Raw genomic sequence first — 11,245 nt, 5'->3', positions numbered from 1 at the left:
ACTAGGATTGCAAAACTAATGTTGATGAAATGTCGCCTTTATAACGTGGACCTCACTATAGACAACAGATTGTGGTGCCCGGCTGTTGCCTCACTCGGAGAGTATGAGATAAAATTCTGTACTCTTAGGGACATCACTGGTTTCTAGCCTAATACCTATACTAATGTCATGTATTAGTAATTCCGAAAGTAAGAAAATTTTCAACAGGTAGCCTATACATGGAATTCTATTCGAGATAAAATTGCCCACTTAGTCTCACATAATAGAGGACAAAATTTCCCCTAGAGGTATTTTGAATTTTGCATGTCACTGGCAATAGTCAAATGATACAGTCATACAGTCAATTGAAATTCGTGAATCCTCATAATATCAAATTTCCCAAAAAATTATTTGTTTTTTTTTTTTGAAAAAAATTATGTTATTATATTGGAAATGGTGAATCGTGGTTTAATATGCACATGGGATTTTTATATTCATGCAGAAAAGACAATAATCACTTCAGTTTGGCAGTTGAATTTGGAGAAATTGCAGAAGGATAAAAAGGAACTGAATCTCCGGAAGAAGGAATAGGTTGGCAGAAACAGTGAGACACTAGGGGTCAGATTTGTCACTAGCCTGAGGCACCAATGGTGACCTACAGGTGTACGGACTGGTGGCCTGATTGAGACACCAGCCCAACACCAAAAACTTGTCTCTATTCCCCATTGCAATAAAGTAATTCCATGGGACTAGCTGGTGTCCTAATGTAATACAATATGGACCTGAAATAGAGTTGAAATATTGACTCTATTAGTTCTAGTTACGAAATATTGAATAGCTTCACTATTTAACAATAGAACTGTAAGAACTATAAAGATAAATCCAAGTTGAAAAAAATTTACTCATTCCAGTAAAATTATATGAAAGGAAAGTCAATCAACATTTTTGGGGGGCTAAGCCCCTCTTCAGCCGCCTATGAATGTTGTGAGGAGGTTGGCAGCGCTATATGAATATAGTTGGCAGCGCTCCTCAGTTTTCATTGCTCATTCATTACGCTTCGAGCCGGCAACCAGTCAACACACGCGTCTAATATTCTTCATCAAATCCGTGTAGTTTTGCGCGATATATCATGCGTCCGGCTGTCACGAAATCAAACCAGGGAGAGGACATCACTCTCGAAGAGGTCGGCCAAGGAGATGGAGCCATGGTGATCCCGATCGAAAACCAACAACAAGAAGCTGATCTAGTTATGGAAGAGTTCGATGGATCCGGCGATCAAGAAAATGTTCCGGGAGCACAAATTGTTCATCCATGGAACTACGACGCAGGACATCCACCGCAGGTACGCCATCTCCAAGATTCTGGCTGCATTGTGACCATCATCTTGTTTTTCTACATGATCTGCCTCTTCGTTGCCCTGGTCATCGATATTTGGCAGAGAAATGACTTAAAAGGTTTCTAGATATGCGGCAGCCGTCAATACTACTTCTGGTATGTCAAATTATTGTTGATTATAATTATAAAAAATTAAGACATTGATGTTGCCAATACAGAACCATTAGAAAACTAATCTTATTCTTTCAACGTTACTACTAAACATGCGTAAAATTTACACATTACTATAAATAACATAAATTTGTTAATTCCTGTGTTTATAATGCTCTTATAACCAGTTTGCATGTGACTTATTTACATTTTATTTATTTCGAAATCTTTACAATTCAATTAGTATGTGAATTGCATATTTTTGGAGAAGGTACATATAACAAGCTAACTAAATTGGCGAATGAATGAAATTATAATGTAGGACTCTAGGCATAACAATAATTTAAAACTGTTTTCGAAAAAATGTTATGAGTATTTCTAGTATAATACAAATAGTATGAGTAGGTATGCAGTTAGTCCATACAATTTGTAATTGATGATAACCTGGGTACATTTTTATTTGATCTTCACCACAAGGCAGTTTCCAATGGACAACATATTTGGCTAATCATTTAATGCAGAATGCACTATGAATGAGTCCTTGAAGCACTGATAGTCGACTGGCTATTAATGCCTTGAGGGTGGAGAAATTTTTGATTTAATGGATTCATGCGTAAAATTTACGCATGAATAGAATCCTAGGGTCAAGTTATATTAAATTAGTTAAAACTAATTAATTCAATCATATACGTGTGAAATATAGTCGTATTAACAACATCAATGTCTTATTCTTTTTATTAGGCCATACGTCTGCATCAGGTTCCCAATATTAGTCTGTTAATCGTGCATGGGTGCTGGGAATCATTATAATAATATTATTCTTAGTGACTTGAATATGGCACAGCATCTCCCTTCACAATGAAAAATAATTTTTATCTATTGACAACCAATTTTATTCTGGAGATAATGTCCATACTACGGAAATACATAATGCCCTTACCCCTTGGCTTATGAATAACTGGAGAATATTAGATAATTATTCAACAATACAGAGAAATTACGCATAAAATAGTATGAGTAACATTCACTGATAACAGTGTGTGATGATGCATAGTATAAAATATGCATTTCTGTGATTAGTAAGCAGAATAACTGTGATTACGGTAGAGATAATAATAAAATTCGACAGTTTTAGACAAATTCTGACATGCATTTTACTAAACGTGTCTACCTCTACAGTATGGTATAAATAATACAAAAATCTGGTGTGGCGCACTCACACAACTTTCCTTGCCGTTATGAAAATTTATCACCTGACGCTAGTGTTCCCGCGCATCTCAAGTCTACTATGCAAAGATCTAAGCCAGCTGCTGACAGGACTATAAAGCTGGAGACATACGAGGTTTGCTATCTCTTCATAGTGAATGATTTAATAGAATCAACAGTTGCCAACAGTTTGCAATTGAAATAATAACATTTTCTCGAATTTCTAACTTATTTTGAATTTTGGTGAAAATGTTAATGAACATTAACTGTAGAGATTTTCATGCTCAATCTTCTACATTTGGATTTTTTTGTTCAAATTGTATCTGGAGCCTGATAATTGGAAATCTAAAATCAAACTTTACCTAGATGGGGCAGAGCTCCTGAAATTTCTACAGATATGGGACTTGTGGCAGTTGTTAGAGCTTTTCAATGACTATTTTAGGTATAAATTTGATCAAAATCGTTGGAGCCATTTAGAGAAAATCGCGAATAACCCTGTTTTTGACAACATTTTCGCCATTTTCGCCGCCATCTAGAATTGCATTTGATCGAAATTGTTCGTGTCGGATCCTTATATGGGAAAGACCTTAAGTTCCAAATTTCAAGTCATTCCGTTAATTGGGAGATGAGATATCGTTTACACAGACGCACATACACTCATACACATTCACACACACACACACACACACACACACACACCACACACACACACACACACACACACACACCACACACACACACACACCACACACACACACACACACACACACACACACACACACAGACCAATACCTAAAAACCACTTTTTTGGACTCAGGGGGACCTCGAAACGTATAGAAATTTACAAATTGGGGTACCATTACTATTTTATATAAACTTGATAATATTACTGTGATGCATGCTAATTATGAAAGCTTATTGGACCGACAGTTTCAGGTGAATTCCGTACCACTTCATTCGATTAACTCTGGTATAATGCCCTTAAATGAGCCCGTATGATTAATAGCAGTTTCGGTGAAGTTTAACTCAATAAGGATTGAATGAAGCTGTGATTGCATTTACTATAATGTGTTATATTCACAATTTAAACCATTAACTGATTCAATTATGTTTCAACTTGGATACTGCCCAATGCCTGACATTTCCTAGTAAACATTCCAATTCGATGATAACTAACATACAAGTATATTACTTAATAATTCAAAAATTGGCGTTTCTTTTTCATTGAACAAAGGTTTCTAATATTAGTCTCATACTTGTGCATGGGAGATGAGAATGATTATATAGGCTTGAATATTTCTGTTATGTTACACATAACAAAAGTCACATCAAAAGTTGACAGAATTTTTGTAATGGAATTACTGTACTTATTTTCCAACTCATAATATTATTTTTGTACATAAAAGAATAATATGGTGACAATAGCCTATTCTTTCACATGAATCATGAGTACGTTAAGACCTCAATCACCAAATAACCATCCATCCAGTAGGAGCATGAAATTTTATTTCCTGTTATTTACTTCAAAAGTTAGCAGATCTTTCGGAACAGAATATTATTTGTCATCAGAATTCTTTTCTGTTTGGTTACTATAATACATTATGTGTTGTGATTGAAAATCCAAATTAAATGCTGTAAATCACCCCGAAGACTTCTACTGCAAATATTTACAACAGGGTCAACAGCTAGATGGAAATTCGATGAGAGCTACTGTCCAAAAATTATTTGTCATCCCGGGAATCAAACCCGGTACCTCCTAATTGCTAGTCAGGTATGCTCACTCTTATGGCTGAGATTGATCGATAAAGCACAAACCTTCAAACCTCAGAAATTTACAACGAACTCCCGTCTACACGACGCAAACTTGGCGCAAACCTGCCAGGTTATATATCGCTAATATCGCTGTCGTGTAGACCGAGCATTACACCAAACTAACAAACTAATTGTCGGATTGTAATTAGCATTTGAATAAAAGCAATAATTCCTCATTCATTTCCATCTACAGACTTAATTGATACAAAAGTACTACTATCGCCTTTAAATGTTTCCTGAGTCAGTAAAACCCTTTTCTCAAAAGTTATTCCTATCTCGAATTCGTTTTTTTTTCAATTCGTGTGAAATAATATTTTAGGGAAAAAGTTGTAACAGGGTGATTTAGAATTCTAATGAGGGATTTTTTTGAGTGTTTGGAACAATCTTATTCACGAATTGTATATTACACAATAACAAGATATGTACAACGAGAATATCGTTTTAAAAATTCAAATACAGAGCTGCATTCTCAACATTCAGATCAGAAATGTTCAGGTCTCATGTTAACAAATATTCTACATAAGTAAGGTACCTTACTATCTCAAAGCTCCCAACTATAGCTGTAATAAACAATCACCAAGCTTTGATAAACTATACACTGAAATAAACAATTCGTCAATTATATTTTGCTTGTATGATAAACTAAAATCATTAACCTTAGATTTTTTGGAGTTCAGTATATATATTGAAAATAGGGTTACCGACCTGGAATTGTTTTTCAGCCCGCAGAAATATTTGTTCAGTGATGCCTATGGTGCTTGAATAGGTGTAACGATAGTTTTTTTGAACATAAAGAAAATATCGCAATTGAAAATAGAATTTGTGAACAATTTTCACGAGTTCAATAGTCTTATGACTATAGTCATAAAGTCTTATAACTATGTTATTTGTCAAGAAAGTTTTCCAAATGAATTTAAAATAACTTCAACTATCACCAGTGCAAATTTATTGGAAGAGTGCAAACTCATTAGTTGTTCCAAAATAATAAAGTCAGACTAGACAGGATGTGAGTGTTCACTTAATATTCTTATCACATAAACGATCGCTATTTTGCCCATAAAAGCATTCCTGGTGTGTATTGTGGACTGTTCTACAATGATTGTAGCAAGAATATTTCGATCGAAATTAGTTTTTATCCGTCTCCGCAACTAATCATTGTTTGCTTTTCCCGGGGGAGGGGGGGGGGGATTTGGCGAAACCAATTCCATATTGGGAAGCTAATGAGTGTTTATTCTTGATTTTTATATTGAGATATTATTCTACTTCAATTTACTTTTATTTGTGACTTTTGAATTCAGACTTTAGTTGATAAGGTTGATGACATTACCTAAATCAGTATTGAATAATATTAATTTACTAATAATTATCTGATTCAATGCAAGATTCTATAGTGAGTCCCACGTTATAATGGCAGTGTTTGATTAGCAATGGTATTGCTATCCTTGTCTATCATTCAACAAAGCGGATAGCGGATGTAGAATTAATAATTGATTAACAAAATATTTAATCTTAATTATGAAAATTCATTATGAAATTATTGAAAAATATAATTTATTGCTTGATAGAAAAAAAATTATTATTTTAAACGTGAATGAACAGTTAATATTACATCAATAAACCTGTATCAGCTGCCATCTATAAAAGGCATTGACAAGAAAGAGGATCGGCAACGTTGATCTCCTATCTTTCTCCAATGCCATTATAACGTGGACCTCACTATAGCTTTGGCAACTGCCAGTTAGAACATGTTACAAGAGGTGAAGTGTTTTAGGAATTTGGCTGTCATTTATAGTACGGATTTCTCATTCAACAGACATATAGACTTTTTGTGTAATAGAGCCATGGGGTATCAGCAGATAGGGTTTTATTTTGAGAGCATGATCAACCTCCAATGATGTCTCACCAATCGTATTTTTGTATGAATCTCTATAATTTTTTTTGTATAATATAGTAACAAGTATTTTGGTGTATGCAGTATGCCCTATGCCTCTGAGATTTAAATGTATTTTTTGATTATCAAATACTAGTTGCAGAAAGCACATAGAACAAATTCCAGGCATACATGTATTTTAAAAGATTCAATACTTATTGTCTATTTGACTATCCCTCAAATCCCAAGATCCAGAACAGTGTTTCAAATAAAATGATTGAGTCAAGATGATATATTAGATCCCTTATTTTCCTGTATAAGACTTGGTTCATCTAATAATAAAATAGATTCTTCTTATTTCCTGAATTCATCTCAACGATAGCTCGTCGTTCCACTTTTACCGCACTAAGAACGGATTTGAAAAAATTCCCAAAGGTACGGACGAAATATCGTTTTTTATGTTATTCTGCGTTTTCTAAGCTTTTTCGAAAACAAAAGAATAGAAAATTTTCAAGTTTTGTGTAAATGTTCAGCTGAGGTGTAAAAATATTTTGTTGGAAGAGCTTTGAAAGAACGCCAAAGAATTTTCATATTATTTCTTGAAAATGTTTACAAATTTACTAGATTATCCAATCTGAAACAACTTGTAAATTGGTCTTGTAATTTGGCCTTGAAGTCAACATATAAACAATATACTTCATCTTCCCTTCGATTCAGTTTTAAGTTGATGATGCTGTATGAAATGAATCTGTTATCAATTATTGTACTTTATCTTTTTTTAGAACACGCCTGTTCCTCATTCATTATTTTATTCTCCTCCAACCATTCATTCAATCTATTCTCTGATTGTTACACTTTCTAATACTGTATCTTTATGTATTTTATTTTATTTGTTTAAATTAATTGCCTAATATACTCGTGGAGGAGACAAAATGGGGTTACCTGTTGTCTTTATAAATGAATAAATAGCAGCACCGAAAAGGCCTGCTCACTGCAAAGAGGAGATAGAGTGAAAGAGAGTGTGTGAGACAACGAGAGAGCTGTCAACAGATCATGGTGGATAGCCAACATCGTGTGTAATATGTTGTTTTTTTTTGTATGTTTCAGATATACAGCAGACCATCATATGCATTTATGTGAAACCATCATAGATAACTAATATTAACAACCGAAACTTGTACTGTATTTCAATAAATTTAGTATGGACTATATCATGTCATTTTTATACAATGGACATCCACAACAACACAGAAAATGTTACGATTAGTATTCAATGATTGCTCATCTGCTATACGAGTTGATCTGATAAGAAATCTTATAAGAATAAAGTATTTCAATAGGGCTACTTGAATTGTTTAATTAACTGGCACTCTTTTTACATAAACACATCTAGTTTCAGCACTTGAGTCATTTCAATTTTTGTCACTTGAAAATTGCATGAGTGCTGAAACCAGTTGTGTTTATAAGAAAAAGTTTAAAAAAGGGTACTAGCAGAGAAACAATAGCGTAAGTAGATATCCCATGGTATAGGGCGTTTATGTCGCAACTTTCACTGTTATCTCAAGCCGATTACTGTCGATTATTGTCGATTTTTACTGTTTTGACCGGGTAAGAGTGTATGAACGGCACACTATGAGAAACTACCAGCGTCATAAAACTTCACAGGAAAGAATTACGTGGAGATCAGCTTGAGATAACAGTAAAAGTTGCGACATAAACGCCCTATACCATGGCATATCGTTTCTGTATGGTACTAGTTATTTCCGATAAGAATAATATTAATTTTTATCTTAAGAATTGCGAAAATTTCCAGATCCCAATATCAAACATACATATTTTATTGATTGAATATTATATTCAAGTGATAATTTTGGTAGAATGATAATCGATTCAGTTGCAATAATAACTGTATTGGAATGTTTACAATAATACTGTAGATTGGTGAGAAACACGGTTTTAAATCCAAGTTGAGAGGTTAGGCTGAGTACTACAGAAGGCTACCTGGTGATGGCAACACAACGATAACAGCTGAAGCTGCTCTTTCTTTAAATACAGATTTGAATTAGGCCTATTTGTTCATTGTTGGGTGATAGTAACGCGACTTTACTTCGTACAAAATAACTCGGAGGAATATGCGGCACAGAGAAATGGAGGGAAATCAGCCAATTACTGTGATAGATAGTCATAGGTAGAAGCGCAGTTGCCAATTGGTCGATTAGAGTCAGTCGACTGAAGGCTTTCAGAGAGGAAACTCAGTAAGTTTAACATGAACGTTTGAATACGCTTTAAAAATAATTAGATATTAAATGCCGACAGGTTCAGAACGGTAACATCGCCGCCGTTGTATTCTTTTTTGAGTTTTGAACGGAGTATGAAGTTTTAGCAAGTGGCGTGGAATGTAGGAATATTACACCCCCAGTCACCACATCTCATGCTGTTAACTATATAGTTCTTAAGTTATCAAGTAGCAAGCAGTGATCAGTAATAAGAGTTTTGTGATTCAGTGAGATTCTCTTTGAACTTTCTCTTCAATGTTAGCATTCCTTACAATGTTTTCCATTCAATCAATGCTTACATTCCACAGTTTGAAGTGTTAATCTCTGTATAGTAAGTCAGTAACAATTTACGTCAAAAGTATAGTACAGTCATGGAGAAAAGGAATAAAACTGGAGGGTGGTGAACTACCAAGGCGGGCGTTCTGGTAAGTTGAAAAACTACAATCGCATGTGAGTCAAAAAACATCAACCGCTCCACAAGACATGACGAAACTCTGTGAATGGAGGACTGCTATTAATTTACATAACTGCTTACTGTTCATGTAACGGCCTGCTCATCAGTAACATGAGATCCATGAGTAAATTGGCAGCTTCATACAAAATGTGAGATTTGAAATTGGCATGTTCATTCATTATATCCATAGCCTACTTTTTGGACATACTTCTATCAAAATTCGGAAAGCGAACAGTTTTGGGCTAGGCATGTTGATTCTTTTCTGAAATCACTGATAGAGTCCCAGCTCTTAATAGGATTACTCAGTATGAAGCATGATGATAATGCAATGATTAAACATCATGGCTGAAAAGCTATACAATTGCGCTAGATTCGTTCGTACAGTAGTCGAAACGTTCAGACCAATAAATTAACACACCAATTTCAAATCTCACAAACGTTTCTATTACAGCCCCAATACACATCAAAACTAACTAAAACAATACACAAAAATTGTTACTCTAACCTTCTACACAGACATTAGACAACAGGCGTGAAGAAACTGCTCACAGAAATTGCCACTTACCCAGTAGTCCAGTCAAATGGTCATTTTTCAGGATACAACACCGAAATCATTTTTCTTGTCGGTTATATACCGTATGATTTTCGGGGCGTTGAATTAGAATCTGAAATTTGCTGACACGCCAGAGGGCGGCTTCACCAAAATTCAGCGCCCCAAAATACATATAAAACCGACGAGAAAAAATATTTCGGGGCTGTTTTCTGAAAAATGACCATTTGACAAGACTATGGTCAAAGACTACCCAGGAACCTGAGGATGACAACCCAGCCGAAACATCTCGTTATCAAAAGTGAGTAATTTTCAAAAAAATTGAAAAATAGGCTGTTAGTCGTTATTTTATAAAACATTTAAGGGAAATGCTCAATTTACAACTTTATCAAGCTATGATCCTATGATATAAACACAAATTTATCTTTGCTTAGTTGTTCACTTAGTCTATGATATAACCTTGGAACAACTATGAACATGAATTTGAAAACTTACCGAAGCCACTGCTTCAATAGTTTTGTCCGCCATCTTGGATCCATCATATTGAATACAATTAGATTTTTTTGAATGGGGATATGGTCATGTGATACAAAGTTAACGTAAGATGAAAACCCAATCAAATAATGTTTCTATTGCTAACTATTACAGTGGCTACTTATTCAGTTAATACTTAATAGTTGATCAGCATGTAACTATAAAACTAAAATCAATCTGTTTGTACTTTTAACACTTTTGAGTTTTTGCACGGTTTTTGTAAAGCTAGAAACGCGATTTTTTATCAATTCTTCCATAAGTTATTGTAGAACATGCAAACAAACCCAAAGATGGACAACGACTTTGGCCTTGAGTAAAGGTCTAAACTCGCTAACGCTCGTTCAATAATAGTATTCATATTCTCTCTACTAGAGAGAGAGGAGATATTATATTATAATAATGTATTAGTGTAGTCATGTTTAGATCACGTAAATGTTAAAGCGAATGATGAAAGCTCTTATACTTCTATTCTCGTTGAGAACATAATCCGTGACTTTATTGGACAGGGGTGAAGATAATTATAAAGACTCAGATAGACAAAAATAGAGAATGATTATAAGAGTTTTATCAATACAGTACAAAAATATAATTAATTAATCCGAGAGGGAAACTGGTGATGTCCTATCCTAGATCTGAGAGAGCATCAGATATTTACAAAGAAATTGTTAAGAGATTTGAATACATTTATGATAATAGCACAATAAAGATGAAGAGTCAACAATACACAAGATAGGAATCCCTGGATCAACAAACTGTATATTCTGGTGAACTGCTTTTGAATTATTGGGAAAAACTATATTCAATACTCTAGCAAAAACTATTCATCGAATAATCTGTGCTTGATCTACTTCAGGCGTATCTTAGGCGTTTTTAGACGTTGTTTCGGTGTTCACGGAAAACGATTCATGAATCGAGGTTCTCCCAGAGACTATAAAATACTTTCTATACTCTCTGAAGTTAACACTCACACTGAATTAAAAACCGTTAGCGTTGCATAGATGGATTCTGTATCCAGCGCACCATTAAACTCAGGGAGATATTCGAACAAAGATTAATAAATCTTTTACATAAATTTAGAA

General features: G+C 34.3%; 1 protein-coding gene across 2 annotated transcripts; it reads left to right on the top strand.

Moving 5' to 3' along the window:
• The first annotated feature begins 619 nt into the window (after positions 1-619).
• Positions 620-7,696, top strand: LOC120348703. 2 transcript variants are annotated; one of them, XM_039445353.1, is made up of 2 exons: positions 620-1,470; positions 7,460-7,696. In XM_039445353.1, the coding sequence occupies exon 1, from the start codon at positions 1,109-1,111 to the stop codon at positions 1,439-1,441; it is 333 nt and encodes a 110-aa protein (XP_039301287.1). In that variant the 5' UTR covers positions 620-1,108; the 3' UTR covers positions 1,442-1,470; positions 7,460-7,696. The 2 variants fall into 2 exon arrangements, with proteins under 2 accessions (XP_039301287.1, XP_039301289.1); XM_039445355.1 differs by having other exon boundaries at positions 620-1,321; positions 7,460-7,653.
• The last annotated feature ends 3,549 nt before the right edge of the window (positions 7,697-11,245 follow it).

This window comes from Nilaparvata lugens, unplaced genomic scaffold (genome assembly GCF_014356525.2).
Source record: "Nilaparvata lugens isolate BPH unplaced genomic scaffold, ASM1435652v1 scaffold6699, whole genome shotgun sequence".
Classification (NCBI taxonomy): Eukaryota; Metazoa; Arthropoda; class Insecta; order Hemiptera; family Delphacidae; genus Nilaparvata; species Nilaparvata lugens.
The sequence above is the reverse complement of the archived record's forward strand: the minus strand, read 5'-3'. Positions and strand labels throughout refer to the sequence as shown.

What these genes read in the sequence shown, in the direction of transcription:
- LOC120348703 (XM_039445353.1), top strand. Translation starts at nt 1,109, where the DNA reads ATGCGTCCGGCTGTCACGAAATCAAACCAGGGAGAGGACATCACTCTC.